Below are 27596 nucleotides of genomic sequence, written 5' to 3'. Positions count from 1 at the left end.
GCAGTTTAAAATGGATAAAAATATCTACAAAACTAACCACACAAAAAACATCTGCCGCCAAAAATCAAAAAACTATATAAAAATAATCTAAAGATAGTTTGCCAGATAATGAATCATACACCCACAGCAGCTAAATTGTCGCATATTTATTCTTTTGTAGCTAGGTAATTGGGGGAATTTACAAGACAATTTCATACAGATCAGATTATAAATTTCGTTGTTTGAGGGTTTACAAGGTTCTACGAACTGAAATAAGGGCCTTAACTCTGGAAGTAATTAACCGAAATTGTTGAAATTCAACCGATTTTTTCTTTTTATTAATTTAAATAATGCATATAAATTTCCTACCGATCAGATGATAAATTTTGTTGTTCAAGCGTTCACAAGTTTCAACAAAGTGAAACAAGGGCCATAACTCTAGACGTAATTAACAGAAATTGTTAAAATTTAATATATGTCTTCGTTTCACTAATTTAAATGATGCATATAAATTTCATACAGATCGGATGATAACTTTTGTCGATAGAGTGTTCAGAAGATTCAACAAAGTGAAACAAGGGCCATAACTCCGGAAGAAATTATTGAAATTATAGAGGCTTCTTCATCTCACAAATGTAAACAACACATATCAATTTTAAAACAATCAGATGATAAATGTAGTCTGTAGAGTGTTCACAAGAAATTGTGGACAGACGGACGGGTGCGGGCGATGGCAATATACAACCACATTTCCATGTGGGTGTATAAAAATGAACACAAACTTTTTCTGCATATTTTTTTTCTACAGAAAGGAAAGTGCATCTGAAACCTATCATTTTTTTCTCTATTTTCTGTCTCAAATGCATCACTTTTTATAAGAGATATTTACGAAACATATTATGATCTTTGCAAATAAATCTTTATAAATTGTAATCATTAACATCTCTGGTTTTATCCTTTTTCAGGCTGGTCAGGGAGGATATCAGAGGAGATCATTCCTATATGGAAAAATCATTTATCCAGGAATTCTGGCTTTGGGTGACCTACCCTTACTAAAATATTTTCCCTAATCTTTGAAGGAATTTCCTACCTCCCTAACCCAGCTCTCAAAAAAGACACTTCCACCATTTCTTTTTACAGCTATTATTTGTTATCATTTTCTCATGCAAACTGTATTACAGTTTTGAAATGGTTAATTGTTTTAATAAATACCTTCTACTAATGAACAATTCAGGACCACTGAAAAACAGGACAAAGACAAAACAAATTAGAAAATTGCACAATTCGATACATTTTCCCAGGGAATGTTATAAAGGAAACCAAAAGATATTGATGAAGTTCTACAGAGGAAACACTGAAGATCTACAGATTCTTATTTGCATTTTCCCAAAACAATTGTCATTTATCTAAAATTATAGCATTTTTCTAAATTTATGACATTTTTCTGAAATTATGACATTTTTCTGACATTTTTTCTGAAATTATGACATTTTTCTGAAATTATGACATTTTTCTGAAATTATGACATTTTTCTGAAATTATGACAATTTTCATGGCTGAATCCATTCTAAAATGTATTTAAATTATTGTATGCTGAATGTTAAAAAGTTGTCAATTCAGATTATTTCTGTAAAATCTAAACATATTTGATGGCTGATTTGTTAGCATGTGCGTGCTGTATCAAAAGGTCTGTCACTGAGTCAACTGGCGTGGTTTTGATTCCCTGGTTGTACAGGACAAGGAGTAGGGTCGTCTGTCCAATCTCATGGGTTTTCTCTGCTGGTTTCCTCCCACGGCTAAAGATCCCTATGGGAGCAAATTACTGAAATAAAATTAATCCATGTGTTTGTCCCTACTCCTTGTCACAAAGAACTGGGGAATCGAAAACCACGCCAGTTGACTCAATGACAGACCTTACGATACAACGTGCACACGCTATCCATTCAGCCATCCAGCCCCTTCTATTATATAATCAAGGATGTAATTCAATCTTGCAGTACAGTAAGATCATGTGGAATCAAACAGGTCCTGTGGAAAGTTTAATAACATTTTTGATGCAATGATAATATGTAGTTGGATCGAATCAAATATTATATTTTACTTTTGGTTTGCAGTTTTCATGAATCAAATATTATATTCTACTTTCGGTTTGCAGTTTTCATGAATCAAATATTATATTCTACTTTCGGTTTGCAGTTTTCATGAATCAAATATTATATTCTACTTTCCGTTTGCAATTTTCACGAAAGAGATATTTAAAACATACGATGATTAGTACAACAAAACATACAACTGACAACACTGTGTTACAAAAATCTAAATAAAAGATTCATCTGCATGCTAGCAAGCTGAATCTGATTAAAATACTGATCTAAATTTTGTTTCATTTTTGTATACTTTCGGTGGCCTATTCTACATGAAGATCTGACCAGTTGTAGTTAGAGGTCGCATCAGAGGTCATAAGAGCGGCTTTTGACCCTATGACGTCAGACATTTGATTAACAAACCAACATTGATGTTTCTAGTGGGTTTCCAACAGTTCCGTGCAACTCACGCTAAAAACTCACTGGTAACAGACTGTTTCATTGGCTAATCCCTCACTTCAACCAGAACGTGGGTTATATAACAACTCTTCCAGATCCTAGTGTAGTAAAGACAAGTTAAACGAAATTTTGAACTATACAAAACGAAACGAAATAGGATCTGTGTTTTAATCAGATTTTAGCAAGCTTGGATAAAAGATTCTTCCAATCACAATGTCCCTCTCAAACTCGTGTCTTTATCAACCACAATCACACTCGGCAAACCTCAGAAGATTCCAGTACCCTACATCTAGCCTTGGCTGTATAACGAAGTCTGCCATTCGAACTACTTTCAAGTTCCCAGATTAACCAACGGCGTTGCCCATGACGACGCCTTTGAAGAATTTTTTATCATACAAAGTCTTCAAAGTCTTAATCTGTTTTTCTTTCAAGTTTATTCTATTTTCCTTAGACAAGAACAACTTTGCACTGAATATTCTACACACTCTTCGAACGACTAAACTTCTTTCTAAAAGCGGCAAGTTTCCCTAATAAGTAAACCGGTGCCGCATCACAATTGTATAGGTGTAGGTACATATCACTTACCCTCATACAGCCGAGACTATATGTAGAGTAACGGAATCTGTCGAGGTTTGCCGAGTGCCACAATCCCTCTGAAACCATCATTCTGTAAGGCACAAGTTTGTCTTAAGCCTTGCTATGTATATTCAAATGTTGGGTAAAACTTAGTTCGGAACAACTAAAATCTATCTTTCTCGTCCTGAACAACTACAGCTTGGTATTTTCTGGTTCGTACAGATTGTGTTCATTATTAGTCACCGTTTTCATCACATCATCTCCATCATTATCAATATTATACTCGTCACCTTCCACCGCACTTTGATCACGATATTTATAAAAATATGATACGATGACAAATATTATAAAATTCAAACACATCAGACCAGCTAATAGGAAAAATAAATTTTCAACTTTTCCATTGTTGATATCTTCTGGAAACCATGGATCTGAAAACAAATAATAAAAAAACATGTATATGGAGAGAGAGAGAGCGAGAGAGAGGGAGGGTTTAACTCCACTCAACACAAACTAGGTCTTATGGGACTAACACATGGTTCAATTTCATTTCAATAATACACTTGCGCATAGGGGGGTCTTTAGCAGTGGGAGGAAACCAGAGGACCCAGAGAAAACCAAAGAAGTTGGACAGGTGTCCCTACTTCTTGTCACATACAACCGGGGAATCGAAACCACGCCAGTTGACTCAATGACAGACTTTATGATACAGCGCGCACATGAAATGAACATGGAGTTTTTATATGTCCCAATCTGATTAAAATACAGATCTATATTTCGTTTCGTTTTTTATACTTTCGACAACTTCTACTACATGAAGATCTGACCAGTTCTAGTGGGAGGTCGCATCAGGGGGTCATACGAGCGTCTTTTGAGTCTATGACGTCAGACATTGATTAATCAATCAGCCTTGACAGTTGCGTGCACAGCATGCGAAGAACTCGTCATAACAGATCGTTTCATTAGCTAATTCCTCACATACAGCAGAATGCCTGTTATATAACAACTCTTCCAGATCCTAGTGTAGTAAAGACAAGTAAAAACGAAATTTTGAACTATAAAAGAACAAAACAAAATAGGATCTGTGTTTTAATGCACACCAATCTGTACACCGGTTTAGTCCCATATGTAGGATTAGGCAACCAGAACACATTATTTTGCTCTCTGTTTTTGATATCCTTTGATAAATTTGTTCTTTACCTGATTTTGTGGAGGCTTCGACAATTCTTAATATCGCTGTGGAAACGTAACTACCTAATCCACTGGCTACAAAGAATAAACCTGTTAAGAAACCCTGCATAGATTGGGGTGCCTGGGTAAAAGCAAACTCCAAACCTGAAAGAAAATACATTCATATCCCTCAGCAAACCTCGGGAGATTCCGTTACTCTACATCTAGCCTTGGCTAGATATGTACCTACGCCAATACAATTGCGATTTGGCACCAGTTTACTTATTAGGAAAACTTGCCGTTTTTAAATAGAAGGTATCAAAATTGCGTCGTTCGAAGCATGTTTAGAATTATCATTGCAAAGTTGTCCTTGTTTGAAGAAAATCAGATAAACTTGAAAGAAAAACAGCTTCAGACTTTGAAATATTTGTATGATAAAACATTCTTCAAAGGCGTCGTCATGAGCAACGCCGTTGGTAATCCGGAAATTTGAAAGTAGTTCCAATGGCAGACTTCGCCATACAGCCAGGGCTAGATGTAGGGTACTGGAATCTGCCGAGGTTTGCCGAGTGACATTCATATATTACTGTAGTACAAATCTTAAATTTCCTTGACTCTGGGAGTCACGGTGGCTAAGCGGGTAAGACGCTGGCTCGCTAGCCGAGAGGGCGAGTGATCGATTCCTACATTGGCCGAGAAAGTTTATCAAGATTTTCAAACATGATTTCCTAGGTCATTTCAGGACTAACATATTGTTCAATTTTATTTCAATAATTCGCTTGCGCATAGGAGTCTTTAGCAGTAGGAGGAAACTGGAGCACCCGGAGAAAACCCACGAGGTTGGACAGGTGACCCTACTTCTTGTCATGAACAACCGGGGAAATGAAACCACGCCACTTGACTCAATGACAGGCCATCTGATCCAATACGCACGCGCTAACCATTCGGCCATCCACCCCCTGGATCGAGACAGAGTCCTGGAACTCAAGTTCCCACCTCCTGTGACAATGATACAATGCGCACGCTAACCATTCGGCCATCCAGCCCCCCGGTTCAAGTCAGAGTCGTGCAACTCGAGTTCCCACCTCTGGTGACAAGAGTTGAGATTAGATACTGAAATCAATCCAAAACATACCTGAAACACTAGCAAATACTTCACTAGCTCCAACTAAGGCAAACTGTGGTACTTGAATGAAAACACTGAAATGAGATGAGTTGAACTTCTGGTCAGCCAGCGTCTGGATGAAACCTCCGCTTTCTTCCAGTTCCTTTTTACGATAAATCTCTACAATACCTGCTACTACTACAGACGCTGCAGCAAGTAACATACCAATTCCTGGAGAAAATAACAAAAAACATGTTTTAAAAGTATTTCCAATTACTGTAAACCAGTGATTCTCAACCAGTGTGCCGCGAGATCTTCCTAAGTGCGTGTGAAATTTTGAACTGCACACTAAGAAAATATTTCTCACTAAAGCATCCAGCTATTTGACTGATGAAATTCGAAACAGTGCAATAAAGTAAGTTCATAACTGAGTTTTTCTTTAATTAGTTTGACTCATTCTATGTGTCTATGACTAGTCTGTTTCTATGTCGTACGTAACTAACGTACAAAAATTAATTGGTGACTAGCTTTTTTTTCGCACGTATACAGTGAATGGCCATTTTGCTCAGTAATCCCAGCCAGAATTTGGCAATTTTTAAATTTGCGTTAAAGTTTAAAATATTTGTTTTAGAACTGAAACACATTAACTATTAGTCAATCCCAACGCTAAAAACATCAACAGAATTGATTGTGTATATCTGAAATAGACCCGACCGACGCACAAAATAGTGCAATATGGCGGCCTCTATGAACAACCCTCGCAGACGCTGTCATTGAAGACAACGTCAATTCTATGAGTTGTAGATGTTTTTTTGGTGAAAAATCATTGGAAGAAGAGAGAACATGTTGGGACTCTACGAATTATATAGTCTTTATGGGTGCAACAGACACAATGCTGAAGATAAACCTATTGTTTACAATGTTGACCTCATGACCCATTGACGTCAATGTCATGACCTGTGATGTATAGATCACGTGATGATATGGATATCATGGCTACTGACTGTGTCTGAGATACTTCTCAGCAGGTAGCGTGTCTCAGATGTTCAGAATGTTTCTATGTTTGTATGACTTGCCATGTTGTTATGATGCAAAATTCAAATATTTTTCATATATATTTAGCCAGGTGTGCCGCTATTTTATCATGTGTTCCAAGGTGTGCCGGTGGCAAAAAGGTTGAGAACCACTACTGTAAACAGTAATACTTCCTGATTAACGAATATGGGTGCAAGGGAGGTAACCATAATCCAAATGTTACACAGGTTTATTGTTCTCAAAACTAACTGCTAAAATATTTCTTAAACACATTTTCCAAATTAAAATTATGCCTTCTATTTACAGTAGAGGCATTTTCCCTTGTTTCCAAATTAAAGGGGGGGCCACAGTGGATAAGCGAGTAAGACGCTGGCTTGGTAGCCTGTAGGTCGTGTGTTCGATCGCAGTGTTGGCTGAGAAAGTTCATTGGGATTATGCAAGACGTGGGTCCCGTGTATATATTGCCGTGCGTGTAAAAGATCCCTTGGCAGTTGGAATTTGATGTAAGAGTAGGCTGTAGTGCTGCTGCCAGGGCAAAATTTCCAAATTAAAGTTGTTCCTTCTATTTACAGTCTTTGTGGATGCTTAATTGTCGGTCAGTAACAACTCAAATTGTCACAAATGCAATCGAGTGACGCAGAGTTCAGTCCTGACACAGTTCTGTCAACTGTGGAAGTGTGAATAGAATCGTTATGTAATTAAACACAAGGAATATGTTTCAGCTGTCATGGTTTCTTATCCAGTTGGTACATGCGTTGTAGCCCGAAATACCCCTTTTTCTCTTGATTGTCACTATTTAGGGGATTGAAAGAATTCAATTACAGAATGTTCAATCGAGTATCCCCTTTCTCTATGTCTCCCAATTCTTGTTGATTTTTGGGTCTAGAATTGAAGAAGAGGGTTTGGACTGACATGTTTAATGACTATTCATGATTTTGAGGTGAGAGGATAACAGAGTTATGATGTTGGTTATAATATTATGGACCTTTTATAGATTTGGGGATATGTTACTTCAAATGTGTGTTTGTCATTGTCAACTTCATACAAGCTTTGGAGCAAGACATTGCCAGATTTTTCTCCGACTGCTGTGGACACCTTTCTGTGCAATGAAAATTTTGGAAAAGTTAGAGCTGGGCAAAGAGATAAGAATTAACATTAAAAGGAATGGGAGAATATTTGGTGGTCTGCCTCCAGGTGATTAATTGTAGAGTTACTTTCCTTCCCTTAACCGTCCATGAATTTAAGAGAAATGTGGCTAATTGTTGGCCGCTTTATATAAATGAGTATTTTTGGAAATCCTAACCCTAACCCTTTTTAGAAGATTGAACTTGGATCTAATTTACCTTTTACCCCTTTCAAAAGGGTTAGGGTCAGGTTCCCCAAAATACTGGTAGGGTACTCATTTATATAAAGCGGCCATTGTGGAATCCGGAAATTCCCAAACCGCCCCAACTGGTCTACAATTAGCATCTCCCATTATATCCACTAAACACAAACTAGATCATTTTGGGACTAACCATTTTGTCCAGCCCAATAAAAGCAGGTTCAATTTGCAATTTGGGCTATATAGAGAGAAATGGGGTTTAACGTCCACTCAACACAAACCAGGTCATTTCGGGACTAACACATGATTCAACTTTATATCAATAATTTGCTTGCACGTATGGGTCTTTAGCAGTGGGAGGAAACCAGAGGACCCAGAGAAAACCCACGAGGTTGGACAGACGCCCCTACTCCTTGTCAAGTACAACCAGAGAATCGAAACCACGCCACTTGACTCAATGACAGGCCGTATGATACAGTGTGCTGCACATGCTAATCATTCAGCCATCCAACCCCCACCAATCAATAATATAGATAGGATGCTCAACCAGTTTCAAAAGTGTTTAACCTACCCATTCTCTGTAGATGTGTTATTGGTCGTCCAAAGGAACTAAAGAGTGGATATATGACTCTATCAACCAATGGAATCAAGAGAATAATTATTATCGTATTAAAAACATTCAACATGGCCGCTGGTATATTCTCCTTTCCTACACTTACATCCATTCTCTCTGCTTGAAGGAAAAATGTTGACTGCATCTAAAATATTATATAATTAATGTTAGGCCTATGTACAAGTAGGCTTTAAGATCTACAGAGCATGTTTTAAAGACTACTTCTCCCATCAAAAGACAACACCTAGTAACTCAAGTTTTTCTTATTTTGAGAAAACATAGGAAAACGTAAAGAATGAATATTAAACCCCAGCTTATCCATTGATTTAACTATCGAGTTACTAGGGTTTTTCTGTGGCATACTAGGCAAATGAAGGAAGTTGATAGATTGTGTCATGGTGTAACTGCTTACAAAATCAAAATATCGGAATTTCTTGTTCAACAACAGGTAGCACATACCCTAGTAACTACAAATTTTGATAAAAAAAAGTGAATTAGTAGGTTTTGAATTTTGACGGGAGACTTACCCTGTGCAGGGCCTATTTTAACGTACGTGCTTTGAAAATCTAAAATCCGTGCTCTGAAAAAAGGTGTGTATATCTTTGTGAATCTGAGTGTGTAGGGGCCTACTTGTAAAATGTGCGATCAAGCAATGAGCAAGTGCGCCATCAGCAGTCATTGTGATCATCGATCACGTCATTTGACTTGGTATCCAGTCTCATTACACAGAAACTTATTACTACTCAACTGCCTGGTGGGCTAGAAGAAAAGATCGATGGTAACAAGTTTGATGGAATTGAACTGAAGACACGTGAAAAGCGGGCCGCTCGGAAGGCTCACCTCTACGTCACTAGTGGCCAACGTGCTGTTGGTGCCATAAGAGTAGAAACGATAGAAAGTCTGGTGAACTTTCTGAACGAACGCCTATCAACTGAAAAAGGCACTAGTGATGAACCTCTAGCTATGGCGTTAAGTGCCTTTTCTCCGGATGCGTTACGCAATGGTTCTGCAAGTAATGCAGATATACAGAGAGCGTACAACTACATAGCTCGAGACTAAGACAAGGCAAAGTTCTTCAATGCCTATGGCGATGTTGTAGACTATCTTAATACCGCATGCTCTAGCTCTGGCAAATTAAAAACTCTGTCAGATGTTTTGAAAATAACTTTGTCAAATGGAGAATGGAAAGTTATCTCCATAACATTGGCCAGAATTATAGCCGCAAAACCGCATTCAATCGATGTAGAAAGACTTGTCAGTTCCTATAATCTGGTCAAAGATGACGACAGATGCAGTCTAAACAGCAAAACTGTAGATGCATATTTGAATGTACGTGTAAACATGCCAGTTCTTGCAAATTTTGATGTTCGACCGGCTGTGCGAGCGTGGATGAATGCGAAGGACCGCCGCGAAAGACCCACAGGTAAAGCTACTAACCAAGCATGGTTCACTGGTTGTTTCAAGGACGCAAGCTAGGTTACCGCCCATTTCCATTATGCGATATAACAGTGTGTTTTTATCCCTATCAGAAGAATCGACTTTGGACTTTTCTTTGAACATCCGATGCCCTGACAAGCGGTCGAATATACATAAATCTGTCAGTCAATTCTTTGGTATTAAAAGTGTAAGTAGTGTGATAATAATTCTGGAAGTTATTGGTTTACTTCTGGTGAGTTTTATCCGATTGTTTTGTTCATAGTTCATGATCTGTTTGGTCACAATTTCTGAAAGCTAAGGAGCTACATTGAACTGATCACTTTCTTCTCAGAAATGGTGTTTCCGGCGTTCTCTGGCGGTCGAATTTTGGAGCCGGGGGGAGCGAACCCACCCGGACCCCCCCCCCCCAAAAATAAGCATTGACACGGAGACCGTGCTTCGTCAAATAATCCTTAAAATAGGCCCTGACCCTGTGCCAGCCCTGACTTCATGGTAAGAAATGAAATAAAATCAACTTAAACTTTTGTACACTTGTCTGCAATATCACTCCTGTGGAAACAGACGTTAAAACGCCATGCAGCTACAAGTCTGGGGGCTAATGAAGATGGACGATGATCATGGAGTGTGTCATGAGGGAAATTTTTGACCACAAAACAATCCTACGACCTACTCCTATTTTGCCTTACAGGGGGTCTTTAAAAGTACACAGAGGCCCTTGAACTGTTTACCCATCCCATCACTTAGACGCTTGCCAGGCCCTTCATCCTACAGCACGAACAAAAGGATACCATGCTGAAATATCCCAGGGACTTTCTCGGCAAGAAATGAATTGAACCCAGCAGGACCTTCTGGTTATAGTGAGCCAGTGTCATACTCAATAAAGTGGTGGACACAATAGCATAATCATTGGAATGAATCAATCGGCGCCGATTTGCAGCCGAATTCATTCAACCAAATGAGTGGACACACTAGGCGAATTCTCGGCCAGATTCACCAGTCGATTGCATCTCCTTTCCCGTCCCATTATTAAACATGTCTTCAGACATCATGTGACATCTTAAAATCAGTGGTGATTGGCTAATGAATTATACAATGCTTTGGTGAACCTGACTGACTAGGCCAGTGATTCTCAACCCGTGTGCCGCGAAATTTTGAACGGCATACTAAAAAAATGCGAAATATCACGTGATCCCAATTGAGTATTCACTGGTGTCTACTGGTAAGTTCATAGCTGTGTTTTTCTTTATTTGGGTTGAGTCATTCTATGTGTCTATGGTTGTATGTCGTCTACAACTTGCCATGTTTTTATTTTGCAAAATTCAAATATTTTTCATATATATTTAGCCATGTGTGCCGCTAATTTTTCATGAGTTCCAAGGTGTGCCGTCGGCAAAAAAGGTTGAGAACCACTGGATTAGGCAAATATATCAAACATGTTTGATTCGGGCGAATGCAAATTCAGTCGAATGACACTTGACACACTAGGCAAATTTCATAGGTGATTAATTCGGCTAGCGTGTCCACCACTTAAGCCACCTAGGCTCCCAAATAGCTGTATGAAATAAACAAAGGAATTTACTTAAGACAGCCGCCAAGAAATAAATAAATTCAAGACATATTAAACTGACCTGTGAATAAATGGCCCAGTAAATTATAATTAAAGCAAATATTGGTACCACTCTTAACACACAGATGATGCCATCTACTGTATAATCACTGAATGTTCCACCATACTTTTGTCGAGACGAATCAAAAAACTTCTTTTCACCATTCACGTACGGAGACTCCTTTTTACAACTCTGTCGACAGACGTTAAATACTGTTGTCAAAACACTTCCTGGAGTTGAAAAACAATGATATACCCTTTAAATGAAATGGGATTTAACGTCCTAGTGTTCTGCTCCGACTGGGCTAATGAAGACGGGCATACGCCATACAGTGTGCTTTGAGCAAAATTTTGCCCAAGCAGAGGCACTATGATCTACTCTTATATCGAACTCCAATTGCCAAGGGATCTTTTATGTGCACGCAATGTATACACAGGTCCCTTGTTTTTCGTACCATCCGAACATCTAGACAGGTGTCCTTGTCAGGCCCTCTGTGCTGCACCACTGACAAGGGGAAACCATGCCGTAAAATTCCACTAAGCCACCATGGCTCTTTGTGATATGGCTAATGAAGATGGCCATACGCCATACAGTGAGCTATGAGGGACATTTTGACCAGACAGTAGCGCTAAGGCTTACTCTTCGAATTCCAACTGCTAAGGGATCTTTTACGTGCACATAACCTACTGGCGCCTCAGATTTTCCTATCATCCAAACAACCAGATGCTCACCTTTTCAGGCCCTCCTGAAACCAGGCTGGAAAATCCCAGGCTGGAAATTCCCAGACTGGAAAATCCTGTGGAACTTTCTCGACCAACACTGAGATCGAACCCTAGACCTTCTGGTTAGTAAGACAGCGCTTTACTCACCACTGAGCCACTGTGGCTCCTGGCAATGAATAAAAAAATATGTAATATGCTGACCTGTTGGAGGGGTGTTGATGTATTTACTTCTAAAAGACAGAAATATTATTAAAGCTAAAATCATGGATACTAGTGGAATGAAGAAACCCCAGGCAAAGCTGATGTTCTGTTGTACATAGGCCACAGCAGTATAGGCGATCATAGCACCTGCATTAATAAACCAGTAAAACCTACAAATAAATCAAAAAAACTTTAGTAATAATAATAACAAGCCAACAGTGAGGCTGATGTCCCCCGCCGAAATCCCCAAATAAATAGATGACACATATTAATTAATCGCACATCTATTTTTTTCAAAAGTATCAAGCAATCAAACTGATTATCAACTATACACTAAGTTTCATCACTCTCTATCAGATAGAATCAAAGTTATCTTGTCCCAAAGCATCGACCAAGGAAATTTCTTATCTCTGCTTAGCTTTAGCTCAATATGTTAATCATTGAACTCAGTCAAGACGAACATCTATATCAAGTTTAAACATTCTACCTCAATTAGAAGCAGGGTTGTTATGTTCCAAAGTCTTGACCAATCAAAATGCTTATTGCTCCTTAGCCTAAGCAGAAAATTCTCATCATCGAACTTAGTCAAGGTATTGATGTAATGAAACTCTACACTCTCACTTAATTAGAACTAAAGTTATTGTGTCCCAAAGCATCAACCAATCAAAATCGAACTTAGTCAAGGTATTGATGTAATGAAACTCTACACTCTCACTTAATTAGAACTAAAGTTATTGTGTCCCAAAGCATCAACCAATCAAATTGCTTATCTCTGCTTACCCTAGGCAGAAAATGCTCATCTTCGCACTCCATCAAGGCATTGGCCTCATAAACACCTACACCAATTTTAAACATTCTAGCTCAATTAGAAGGAGGGTTATTGTGTCCTAAAATCTCGACCAATCAAATTGCTTACCACTCTGCTTACCCTGAGCAGAAAATGCTCTTTATCGAACTTAGTCAAGGTATTGATGTGATGTAATGAAACTATACACCAAGTTTCATCACTCTCACTTAATTAGAACTAAAGTTATCGTGTCCCAAAGCATCAACCAATCAAATTGCTTATATCTGCTAAGCAGAAAATGCTCATCTTCGAACTCCATCAAGGCATTGACCTAATAAACACCTACACCAAGTTTGAACATTCTAGGTCAATTAGAAGGAGAGTTATTGTGTCCCAAAAAGTGTGACGGACAGACAGACGGACGGACAGCGTCGACAGACAGACAGACGAACGAACCCATTTTAATAGTCCTCTGCTTTCTTCGAAAGGCGGGGGACAATAATAATATTTATTTCTTATTATATGCAATACATCATAAAAACAATCTCAATGCGTAGTACAAAAACATATATGACATGAAATCATATAATGACATAAAAAAAAAACATATAATATGAAATAAAAACATATATGACATAAAAATATATTAAAACATATAAAATGACATAAAAACATATAATATGACAAAAAATATAAAAGTAAAAAATAGTAGGCTATCACAAGCTGGGTTATTTCGAGATGAAATATGGTTCAATTTTATTTCAATAATTTGCTTGCACGTATGGGTCATTAGCAGTGGGAGGAAACCTGAGGACCCGGAGAAAACTAACGATGTTGGTCAGACGACCCTACTCCTTGTCACATACAAGCTGGGAATCGAAACTATGCCAGTTGACTCAATGGCAGACCTTATGATACAACACACACATTCTAACCATTCGGCCATCCAATCCCGCTCTGGCACATACAGCTCACTTAGTACATGTACTACAACTTTTGTTAATACGATTTTGACCTCCCTTGACCAGATCAGGGGAAAACTTTGCAGCCATTTAACCATTTCAGCATGTGATAATATTGACTCAAAGCTTACCACTAGTAGGAGAAAATCAATTCTTACCAGTTGAAGAATGACTGAACTGCACTTTCTCCCATATCTTCCACCTGCTGAGCTCCGAATGGTCCAACATTAGCTTTTATACCCCCAGTTCCGATACCAACAAAACATAACCCCAGTATAAAATAAGTTCTCCTCGCTTGCTGTAAGAAAATAAATATATACTGAGCGCCATGGAAAACGCATCACTTAGTTTTTCGTATAACAAAATGATCTTGTAAACATATCTTATTTATTTTGCTTCTTATTGTGAACAATATTTAAATGGGAACACATCAATAACAACACATTTGTACACTTATGGATGTTTAATCTGTAATCAACGGTACAAAGTCAGAGGGGTCAAAACCAAAAGTACGACACAGATGTCAGTAGCGCGTGTGTCCTCCACGGGCTCTTACGCACGCTGTGCAGCGACGTCGCATGGAATTTACCAATGTTTGAAAGAAGGCCTGGGGCAAATTGTTCCATTCTTGGACAAGAGCGTCCAATCTCATCCCAGACATGTTCTATCGGTGCCATGTCTGAGACATGGCTGGCCAGTCCAAGACATTGATGTTGTTAGCAGCCAGGTAGTCCATACTAAAACGGGCGGTATGGGGACGTGCATTATCCTGTTGGAAGTGCTGAAGTTGTGGGTGCGCTCAAAACATCGGAACAACAATTGGTTGCAGGACATCATCATGGTAGGCTACAGCATTAACGCGACCCCTGCAAATGTGTAGGGGGGTCCGGTGATGAAATGTGAAGCCTCCCCACACGTTGACTGCCATCAGCGTGATAAAGATGAAAGCGACTCTCATCACTGAAGAGCACACTTTACCAGTCTACTCTTCTCCATGTTTGGTGTCCTTGAGCCCATATCAAACGCCGCTGACGGTGATGATCCCTGAGGGTAGCTCCAACATAAGGTCATCGTGCACGGAGTCCTACTTCTCTTAGACAACGTCTTACGGTGTTGGCACTTACTGATCCTTGTCGTCTGACGATTGCTGCACCTGTTCGAGTGGCTGGGCGGAATCTGTCACCCAGATGAGTGACCCGGATGTAACGGTCTTGAGCCTGGGTTGTAACGCGTTGTGGACCAGGATGTTGACGGTCACGTGTTGATCCAGTAACTCGAACACGTTCCACCAACCTTACAATAGTGGACTGATGACAATTGAAGTATCCGACAATAGCACGTGTAGACATGCCAGCCCTGGACATTCCCATGGCTTCATTCCGTTGATTTTCAGTAAGTCTTGGCATCTCTAGCTCGATTCCTTCACACGTCCAACAACAAATTACTACAGATTGACGTTTCACAGTTCATGTACTGCACATTAAGTTGAAAATATGCTTTTAAAGGGCTCACACACAATGCTGCACGTGAATATTGGGTTTTACATGTGCATCTTGTGCAATTTTTTTTTTTGCACACAGGCCGATATTTTTTGCGTTTGGGAGCATTGTGTGAAACAATAGTTCATAGTATTGCATAATATTATACATACAAAACCACCTAGTAATAAAATATTTGGGAAAACAAAGTGATGCGTTTTCCATGGCGCTCAGTATACATAAAATATGCTTTCCAGTATAACATACACATATACACAAATGAAGGAAGTTTCAGCTTCTGACATTTTGGCCACAGAGGTTTTTAACTTAAATGAAATGGAATTAACATTCTACTGTTCTACACTGTCTGGGGTAATAATTACATTACATTATTAGGGGACAGCATACAATAAATGAAATGAATTGAAAGGGGGTTTAACGTCCTACTGTCTCCTCCGAGGTAACGTGTATACATTGGCGTGTACATAAAAGATCCCTCGACATTTGGAATTTGATATAAGAGTAGGCCATAGCGCTGCTAACCGGGCAAAATTTCCCTCATAGCACACTGTATGGCGTATGCCCGTCTTCATTAGTCCAATCGAAGCAGAACAGTAGGACGTTAAACCCCATTTCATTTCATTTCATTTAGATTTGCTGTAGTTAGATTATAATTACCAGTGGTTTAAGAGAGAAAATGGAATGTAATTTATAAATATTAACAAATTGGCCACAAGTTCACAAAGCATTCTCAGACTTAAGTTTAAGAATTTACTCAAAATTGTTCACCTTATTTTAATTAAAATATAGCCCTTTATAGAACTTTTGTTGCTTTAATGTATCAAATACATCAATAAGAAACTATGTGCAAAGTTTTGTGTTTCTGGATCAAAGATATTTCTCATAAACGGTGGTTGAAAGTTGAGTAATTCGTAACTTAAGTCTGAGAATGCTTTGTGAACTCGGGGCCTGGTGTTTTATTTTTATCAGGTCATAGAATACTGATCTTCCATCGAGTCTACATGTACATGACTTACCACAGTTAGATCAAAACTTCCACCATCATCATCCGTGCCAAATATGGCCGTATAGTCAACAGCAGATGCAGGGATTAAGAATAAACCTTGAATAATTAAATTAAAATCAATCTATACTAATATTTGTGACTGTCGTTTGTCTGTCTGCTTGTCTGTCTGTCCCGAGTCTGAAATTTGGGGTATAGGGGTAGCTCGGACTGGGGAGTAACATAGGCCAGGTGGCGTTGGTAAACCACTTCCGGGCATTCTTCTAGTAAAACATAAAATATTCAAATGAACCAAACACAAACAACAGTCCTACTATTCTGCTCCGAACTAGGCTATTGAAGACGGGCATACGCCATACAGTGTTATATATGAGGGAAATTTTGCCCGGACAGCGGCACTACGGCCTACTCTTATATCCAATTCCAACTTTCAAGGGAATATTTATTGAATTAAGTGAATAGAAGACATGTCTTTAAATGACATCTAAAATATACGTCTTCTCGTTATATCAGCACATGGCATTTCTTCATTTCGTTGTGAATTTTCTGGTAGTTCTAATTTTTACAGAAGAATAAAAAAAAAATATGCGGGAAATAAAGGAATCCTGATCATCAAGTCGCATTATCTCTAATTTTTTTGGGCGTTCGTCTTTCGCCGTTGAACCACAGACACTGGGGACAATGGTGACATTTGAATGTGGTTGTATAATAATGTATTGCTTTGGTTGTATTTTTACACATCAAACATCTGTTATCCACCTAACAAATTAAAATACAGATATATATTTCGTTGGCCTCTACTACCGGTTGTAGTGGGAGGTCGCATCAGGGGTCATAGGAGCTGCTTTTGACCTTATGACGTCAGACATTTGATTATCCAATCAGCGTTGATGTTTTTAGTAGGATACCCAGAGTTTTGTGTAACTCACGCCAAAAACTCGCCAAAACACACCATTTCATTGACTAATACTTCCCATCATCCAGAACATGGGTTATATAACAACTCTTCCAGATCTTAGTGTAGTAAAGACAAGTAAATCGAAATTTTCAACAATACAAAACCAAACGAAATAGGATCTGTGTTTTAATCAGATTGGTTACCTTGGTTACCTACCTAACAGATAAATTAATCCTGATCCAAATATCGTATTAAATCTTCCTGCTAAGGAATCAGCAACATATCCTCCTACGATTGGAATTAAATATACAGATCCTGAAAAAAAAATAAAGAAAAATAATAATTTAAAAGGGAGATAGAGAAATGGGGTTTAACGTCCACTCGACACAAACTAGGTCATTTCAGGACTAACATATGGTTCAATTTTATTTCAATAATTCGATTGCACATAGGGATCTTTAGCAGTGGGAGGAACCCGGTGAAGCCACAAGGTTGGACAGGCAATTCTACTTCTTGTCATGTACAACCGGGGAATCGAAACCATGCCAGTTGACTCAATGACAGACCCTATGATACTACATGTAAGTGCACCCCCTAACCATTCAGCCATCCAACCCCTCCTGTTTCACAGGGGAATTACGAAAATCTTCTAATAACTCTGTAAAACATGATTCCTTTCCACATTTGACTTTAAATCATGTGGCATCAATCATTGGCTCAATGGCGCATGCATTGTTTACCTAAGACGTTACTGGTCTGGGCAGAATGGTGTCTTTTACTCATTTAACTAACCGATTTACACTAAATAGGAAATATTGTTTACCTACATATAATTCAAACACCTTTATTTATTTTTGTAATGCTTAAAAAAAAAATGTTCTCGAATTTTTTTTGCAGAAGCAAAAAATATTAATATGGGGGGCTCATTAAGCCGCATCGATGTCATCCCTATCAACGGACCAGCGAATAATCACTGCTGATCAGCATGGCTTGTTGTAGGGCAATAAGGTTGACCCTCGTGGGTTTCCTCCCACTGCTAAAGACCCCTAAGGGCAAGAGATCATCGAAATAAAATTGAATCATAGGTTTGTCGCAAAATGACGTAGTTTGTGTGTGTCAAGTGGACATTAAACCCCATTTCTTTCCCTCTCTTTAAGCCATAAGATCACCATGACCAACGTTTTATCAAAATGACCTAATTTAAATTTATGTTATCTTTTTATAAGAACTTTATCAAATAAATATAAATCATGGCAACTAAATCATCAACCTGAATTTATCCCAGACTTTGAAGATGATAAGATTTGACATTTCAATACTTTAAAATGTTAATATGGATCCCTCTACTCGGTCATTTAAAAATATCAATCTCTGTATGACTCCATATACCTGTATATTATTTATATTAATTAATGGTCTATTTCATTTCCTGGTATGAATCATGCATGCTTTTTTTACCAAAAATGGTGTTCATATTTACCTAACATCAACAAAATTATAACATTTGAAAAAGAGAGAAAAATGGGGTTTTACATCCACTCGACACAAGCTAGGTCATTTCGGGACTAATATATGGTTCAATCTTATTCCAATAATTCACTTGTGCGTAGGGGTCTTAAGCAGTGAGAGGAAACCGGAGGACCCGGAAAAACACATGAGGTTGAACAGGTGACCCTATTACTTGTCACGTACAACCGGGGATTCGAAACCATGCCAGTTGACTCAATGATAGATCTTATGATTCAATGAGCATGTGCTAACCATTCGGCTATCCAATTTTTTAAGAAAGTCAAAACATAATTATTTTTACGTCTTTTGCTCAATAGGTTATCAACTCACTATTATACGATCATGGGCATTATTTCCCACACTTAAAAATCACTGACACAGGAAATAATGACACAAGTACCTCCCTTGTTTTCCTATTACCTCCATGGAATAGCTATGTTCAAACGTTTGAATATGAAGCCGAAAATGATATTTTTGCCAATTTCTCAGCTGGCAATAGTCAAATTATAGGATTAACAAGATTATTCTTTAACAAGGTAGGACTGTTTATGGACACCATCTATTTTAAGGCTTTATTTTAATAAATTTTAAAAATAAAACTTAAAATATTAAATTGTAGCTTTAAAGAACACGCCAAATATCATCAAATAATTCACTTAAAATAGAGCACATCTTTATCTTTATGATGCAACAATGTATACCACCGGTAACCCCACTGTTTGAATTAAAAAGATAGGTTGCCAATCAATGAAACTTAAACGCTCATAGCAATTTAGCCTTCTGGGAGTCCACAAATGTTGTCGCATTAAAGATACATTATGGGAGATTAGATAAAGAACTGGCAGTTCTCACTATAATAGTTAACAACTAGATAATGTAAAGGGAATTTGTTTGTAAAGGAAACATATTGCTTCATTAGCCTGGCTGGTGTAAAAAAATAGGATTGAAATCCCATTATAATTCATTTTACAGAAAGAATCAGTTAAAGGATTTCAATTCATCTTACAGAATGAATCAGTTACAGGATTTCAATTTATCCAGTTAAAGGATTTCAATTCATCCTACAGAAAGAACCAGTTACAGGATTTCAATTCATCCTACAGAAAGAATCAGTAACAGGATTTCAATTCATCCTACAGAAAGAATCAGTTACAGGATTTCAATTCATCCTACAGAAAGAATCAGTTACGGGATTTCAATTTATCCAGTTAAAGGATTTCAATTCATCCTACAGAAAGAACCAGTTACAGGATTTCAATTCATCCTACAGAAAGAATCAGTAACAGGATTTCAATTCATCCTACAGAAAGAATCAGTTACAGGATTTCAATTCATCCTACAGAAAGAATCACTTAAAGAATGCAGATACAATTTTGACAGAATGTGAATATATAACAGATTTGCAATAATTAATAGTAGGCCTACTATATACATCTCAATCAGACCTCAGATTGTGTAAATGTACTTGTCACCATACTTGTTATCAGATAACGTTTAAATGAAAAAGGTAATACTGGTAGGATTACAAATATTTACGTTCATAGTGTTGTCAATCACATGTCAATACACTGATAAATAAATTCATCTGTTTCTTTAGAAAGTAGGTCTTTTATTCACGCGTTGGCTTGGGGTTGGACATTGGGGGTGGGGGCTGGGTACTGCAGGGAATTAACAATGAAAATGTGTCGAGTCATGGCATCTGAGAGAGAGATAGAGAAAAATGGGGTTTAATGTCCACTCGACACAATCTAGGTCATTTCGGGACTAACATATGGTTTAATTTCATTTCAATAATTCGCTTGCGTGTAGGGATCTTTAGCAGCGGGATGAGGCTGAAGGACCCGGAGAAAACTCATGAGGTTGGACAGGCGACCATACTCCTTGTCACGTACAACCGGGGAATAGAAACCACACCAGTTGACTCAATGACAGACCTTATGATACAACGCACATGTGCTACTTATTCGGCCATCCAAACCCCCATGTGGAGATAACTGAAAACAATGTTTGTAATAAAATGAAATGGGGTTTTAAATACACACAGGCATAAACCTTTACTTCCAAATTAGCAAAATATTGGGAAAATCAGAAAATATATTTCATTTGACAATGCTCTTGTCATGCCTCTTGTCATAATAATTCTAATGGCCATTCTTGTTGAGATAAACTTTTAGACAATTACAGAACAGTAGTTAAACTTAGTGCTGGATTAAGATGCTGACCACACCCCCATCCCCCTGCTCTGCTTCGACTGTGCTAATAAAGATGAGCATACACCATACAGTGTGCTATGATAGAAATGAAATTTTGGCAGAACAGCCTACTCTGTTAAGGGATCTTTTACGTACGTGCATGATAATGTGTACATGGGACCAAGGTTTTTCGTCCAGTCTGATCGACTATATGTTGTCCCTTACCAGGTCCTCTGTCCTGCACCACTGACAAGTGGAAACCATGTCGGAAAATCCTGATGAACTTTCTCTGCTCTCGCAGGGATCATCAAACACAACGGACCTCCAGGTTAGCGAGCAAACGTCTTACCCACTTAGCCACCATGGCTCCTCCCCCATTTGGATGGAATGGAAAACTGCAATGATTATCCCCCAAAAGCTTCATTTACCACCAATAAAGATATGCATAAAATGGAGATGATTACTTATTTCACAATATGATTAAAATACAGATCTATATTTCGTTTCAATTTTTTATACTTTCGATGGCCTACACTACATGAAGATCTGACCAGTTGTAGTGGGTGGTCGCATCATATGAGCGGCTTTTAACCTACGATGTCAGACATTGATTAATCAATCAGCGTTGACGTTTCTAGTGTGTTGACCGCATGCCAAGAACTCGTCGTAACAAATGGTTTCATTGGCTAATCCTTCGCGTCATCCAGAATGTGCATTATATAACAACTCTTCCAGATCCTAGTGTAGTAAAGACAAGTAAAATGAAATTTTGAACTATTATAAACGAAACGAAATAGGATCTGTGTTTTAATCAGATTACTCATTTTATGAATATTACCTGAAAAGATGAGACTAATAGTTGCAGCATCGGGATCAGAATAATCCAAAACACTGGTACAAAATAACACCATATTAGCCGATATACTGTAGAAAGTTAAACGTTCGCATAATTCTGTCATCAAAATACTCAAAACAACTATAATATGAGCAGCCCGACTCCGTTGAGGAGCCACAGGTTTCAATTCCTCATTTGGTAAAGTCTTCTCGTTGTCAAAAACACCGTCACCAAAAGTTTCATATCCTAAATTGTCCTTTCCAGACTCCATAACTCCTGATTCTCTGCTGTTGTACGTGTGACTGTGTGGGGCTGATAACAGGGGTTGTCGTTCGTCGGTGGATAACTGACGAGACATCCTGTTTTTGTGGTTTGATATATACCTGTAATCAAATAAAACAAACAATATACAACCAATCGCATGATTTGTTATCTGTTGATGGATGGATAACAAACAGTATACGACCAATCATATGATTTGTTATCTGTTGATGGATGGATAATAGTTGATCTACCGGGAGGTAAGTCAATCTTTGATAAGTTTTACTTACTTTTATCAGATTTAAAGAAACAGTATTCAACATAAAAAGAGAGAGAGAGAGAGAGAGAGAGAGAGATGGGGTTTAACATCCACTAGACACAATCTAGGTCATTTCGGGACTAACATATGGTTCGATTTTATTTCAATAGGGGTCTTTAGCAGTGGGAGGAAACCGGAAGACCTGGAGAAACCCACAAGGTTGGACAGGTGACCCTAGTCCTTGTCACGTACAACTGGGGTATCAAAACCACCCCAGTTGACTCAATGACAGACCTTACGATAGAGCGCACACACGCTAACCATTCGGCCATCCAACACTCCACATCGGATAAACCCAAGTCAATATATATATATTACATAATATTTAGACTTAATTGATTGGTGGATGCTTGTCGGTTAACACCAACTGATTGAAGGCCAGATTATCCAATGTTAATTGTACGCAAATTGTCTGACGGGACCGCTGATTGATGTCATAATTTGGAATATTCAGAATCCGGATTACTTAAAACTTTTTTGGTTGAAGTAATAAGTAAATAAATCGGGACATGAAAATGATGACAGATTTCACAGAATGCTGTAGTATTCAGATGTCAGAAGTGACAGGGTCCACAGTATTATATACTCTTCAAAAAAAGTAGGGGATATTCAGAAACAATACAAAACTGCGGAAATGCACTGCTGTTTTTATTAGAGGTAACCTGTGTATGTTAATAATTGCCTACACATGAACATAAACAGTTCATATGGGCGGCTTATCTGACGGCCCCATTTCACTCGCAAAGAGACACACCATCAAAAGTGAAAATGGACGTTTTTGATTTTTGTCTTAATAATGAGTAATTGCTCCACAAATCCTCAAACCTTCGTCGTGGCATGCTCCTGATAAACCGTCTAATCATGATTTGGGGCAATCTAACCCACTCCTCTTGCAGTGCCACAGTTAATTCGGTTGACGTCGACGAACAAGTCCCCGGATCAAATTAAATGTAACACACTAAAGCAAAGACACACTAAACAGTAAATCTTATGCAGGAACCGATAGGAAAGCAAACATGGATAGATAAACCAGCATGCGGCAGTTTTCATCAACCCTTCCTTGAAGTGTCAAATTTGACAATGAACCCCTCCCACGTGTATGCCGCTATTGTGTATCGCATATGCAGCTCAGTGGTTCTGTTGGGGCGACAAGTTCTTCATCTGTGAACATACTCTCAAAGCATGTCAAATGTCCAGGACTTTTTATCATATCACAACCTGCATAGGTATTTGCATTTCAATATCCCCTACTTTTCTTGAAGAGTATATTTAGACCTAATTGAAGGAGGTTTTATAGTCCCTTTAAACATTTACGTCATTTATTTTAAATAACAGCAGCAGTAAAGGACGACTCAGCAATACACAAGGGGTTCATACAGAAGATGTTGTATCTCATCTCACATTTATTTTAAATATCATGATATAATTGTCTCTAAAAGATGCAGTAGTATCGTTGGTTAACTTCATATTGTCTCTTTAAAAATTATACTTTAATAATATAACCTATTTCTTACTTCTTACTTGGAGATGAAAAAATTTAGGACTACTTATTAATATTGTAAACTTCGGGTTAATGTAGATCATCTGAGGTGACTGTATTATTATCAACAAGGGGGGGGGGGCAAATATTCCTTTATCTTTAGTACCGCTAAATAATATATATTTTTTTTTTAAAACTGAAGATGTATTTCTTTAACAGTCACTAAGAAAACATATTAAAAATACTCAAAAAGACATATTTATAGTTTCACAATAAATTGTTTCATATTACAATATTTGTCAATGAAAGCTTTTTTTGGCAATTTGCACATTCTATATATCCATGGAACAACATCTTATTCAATCTGGTTAAAACACAGATCCTATTTCGTTTTGTTTTTTATTGTTCAAAATTTTGTTTTACTTGTCTTTACTACACTAGGATCTGGAAGAGTTGTTATATTACTGGTGTTTTGGTTGAAGTGAGGAATTAGCCAATGAAACAATGCAGGGAACTGTGGGTAAACCACTAGAAACGTTAACGCTGATTGATTAATCACTGTCTGACATCAAAGGGTCAAAAGCTGCTCGTACGACCCCTGATCCAACCTTCCACTACAACCGGTCAGATTTTCATGTATTGTAGACCGTCCAAAGTATAAAAAATGAAACGATATATAGATCTGTATTGTAACCAGATTGCATCTTATTAGTAGACTGTCAAGGGGAGAGTGAGAAATGGGGTTTAACGTCCATGCGACACAAACTAGGTCATTTCGGGTCTAACATACAGTTAAATTTTATTTTAATAATTCGCTAGCGCGTAGGGGTCTTTAGCAGTGGGAGGAAACCAGATAACCAGGGGAAAACCCACGAGGTTGGACAGACGACCCTACTCGTCGTCACGTTCAAGTGGGGAATGGAAACCACGCCTCTTGACTCAGTGACAGACCTAATTTGATTTAATGTGCACACGTTAAACCATTTGGCCATCCCCCCCCCCCATCCCTTCCCTGTCAACATAAGGCATTTTGTTATGTTGGAATAGAAGTGAATGTAAAAAGACCATGTAATTCAAAATATACAGAAAAACTTAAATCAATAATCCATGCTGTATATCCAGTATAATTTTAATTTAAATCATTTGCAAGGGACAATGTGGAAACATTTTTCAAATTACTGATCATTTAGGAGAAAAAGTACTACAAGGTACTGTAAGGGTGGGGAAAGGGTAGACCAAATCATCCAGCTTCTTATATATCGCATACTAGACACAGAATGGCAGTATATAAATGTGACCTGTAGTACAAGGTACCTTGAGGGTGGGGAAAGGGTGACCAAATCATCCAGCTTCTTATATGTCACATACTAGACACAGAATGGTCGTATATAAATGTGACCTGTGCTGGCAAAATGAGTCAGGAATGTGCAAAATGAGCTACAGACAAAACAAGTGAAAACATTAATTTTGATCGAAATTGAGATTTTCTCAAAGAATGAGTCTATAACTGTTAGTCCTGAAATGACCTAGTTTGTGTCGAGTTGACATTAAACCCCATTTTCCTCTGTCTAGATTTTAACGATTTTTGATTTGATTGGTTGACACGCAACTCATCAAATAATATACGTTAAAACCAACGTAGCCGTATTTAAATGTATTTTTTTCAGCAAACCCCAGAGAGATTTATGCATACTTTTAGTACTTTTGTTTATTGTGAATCGGATGGGATAAAAAAGATTGAGGTCCTGTGTATACATTGGCATACACGTAAAAGATCCCTTGGAAGTTGGAATTGGATATACAATAATATAAAGCCATAGTGCCGCTCCCCGTGCAAAATTTCTCTCATAGCACACTGTATGGCGTTGGTCCATATAGCTCAGTCAGAACAGAACAGTGGGACCTTAAACCCCATTTCATTTCACTTATATATACTTAGAAATGGTTCCACTACTGATGTTTTCTCCGCCTTACTCCAGCCACAGTAGTGGCTCATCCTACTGAGTTCCTTTGCGCTTTGCGCAAGATTTTTTTAGTCAAATGACTACAAAAAGTTTACTAGCTTATAGTCCCCTTAATTTACACATAAACTGACCCCAAGCTGTACTGTACATAGCTTAACATATAACAAACCAATTCCCATTGAAATAAAGGTGGAGTCTTACCGCATAATGATGAAACCCAACTGTTACGAGAAATTTGGCAAGATTTCGCCTGGCTGGTGTCATGGCGGCTTGCATTAACAGAAATGTCGCTTTGAAAATGTAGAACGCATAATTACCACAAAGAAAAACTGTTCAATAACTATTTTAGTGGTCCAGTCTTCACTATTTGTGACAGAATTACTTATTTCAATACAAACTGTAATGATATGTGTTGACAATTGTGCGTTTGAACCTATTTGTACTTGCGTAAGGAGTCTTAGACTGTATCAATTGTAGCGTTAAATCCAATGTAGTTTAACAGTACAACATTTGTAGCTAATATACTCTGTATGCTTTCCTCTAATAATGTAATAGAATTATTTTCTCTTCTATGTCCCAGCAGTATATTGAAATAACATGTCAGATGCAAATTATTTTATTTACCTAAAACAAAAGGGCGTTGGTTGGCCGAATGGTTAGCGAGTGAGCGTTGTATCATAAGGTCTGTCATTGAGTCAACTGGTGTGATTTCTATTCACTGGTTGTATGTGACAAGAGTAGGGTTAGGGTTAGGGTAGGTTGGTTGGGTTGGTTGGTTGTCCCACCTCGTTGGTTTTTTCCAGGTCCTCCGGTTTCCTCTCACTGTTAAAGTCTGCTACTTGCAAGCCAATTATTAAAATAAAATTGACCAGGCACGGATTCAGAAGCGGGTTCAGGTGGTCCGGACCCCCTCCCCCCCTGCTCAGGCTTGAAAATTTGAAGGTTCTGAGAAACTTAAATCTAAAAGCCTGAATCTGACCCAAATATTGCAAGTTTGTATACATTGAGTTGAGTCATGACTTTCATTCCATTGTGGGCAAAAACAAATAGTCACATACAGCTTTGGCAATTAGCCAAAAACATTGACTTTTCTCTGCATTGCACAGTTAAAGTGATGGTCACACATAATTTTTGGAAAATAAATCTGTTTAATTTTGTATGAAAATTCCCTGTAAACCTCTACATTTATGATTAAGCCTGTGCAACTATTGCAAGCTATATTATTTATTTTTATGCACTGAAAGTAAAAACAGTAAACCAAGTCTATAGACTTTTCGTCTGTGAAAGTTTGTACTCTGGAAAACCCTGACCAACTTTCCTATACTTAAATGGACTGGTTATTCTAATAGTAAATTGATACTGCTAATAAAGCTTGTTAAGAACAACCATAATATGGTATCTGAAGATATTTTGTTCCTCACCTGTGAAGGGAGCACTCAGCATTCCCCATCAACATTTTAAGGACATTTTATGCGATTTTATTGGCGAATTTTAGACCTGTAATTTTCCTTCCGGAAATATGTCAGAATGCACCAAATTGAATCTAATTTACCAAATTTTTGGGGGGGAGGGCCC

General features: G+C 38.0%; 1 protein-coding gene across 1 annotated transcript; it reads right to left on the bottom strand.

Moving 5' to 3' along the window:
- Positions 1 to 1523: 1523 nt before the first annotated feature.
- On the bottom strand, positions 1524 to 22362 carry LOC126812097 (solute carrier family 15 member 4). Its single transcript, XM_050538331.2, has 10 exons — positions 22001 to 22362; positions 17678 to 17776; positions 16577 to 16662; positions 14220 to 14359; positions 12313 to 12482; positions 11411 to 11619; positions 8304 to 8490; positions 5404 to 5604; positions 4299 to 4433; positions 1524 to 3529 (listed from the first exon to the last, which is right to left on the bottom strand). Exons 1-10 carry the CDS (start codon positions 22353 to 22355, stop codon positions 3291 to 3293), a joined length of 1821 nt encoding a protein of 606 aa, XP_050394288.1. The 5' UTR covers positions 22356 to 22362; the 3' UTR covers positions 1524 to 3290.
- Positions 22363 to 27596: the final 5234 nt, after the last annotated feature.

Source organism: Patella vulgata, chromosome 2, assembly GCF_932274485.2.
Source record: "Patella vulgata chromosome 2, xgPatVulg1.2, whole genome shotgun sequence".
Taxonomy (NCBI): domain Eukaryota; kingdom Metazoa; phylum Mollusca; class Gastropoda; family Patellidae; genus Patella; species Patella vulgata.
This window is presented reverse-complemented; position numbering and strand designations above follow the sequence as displayed.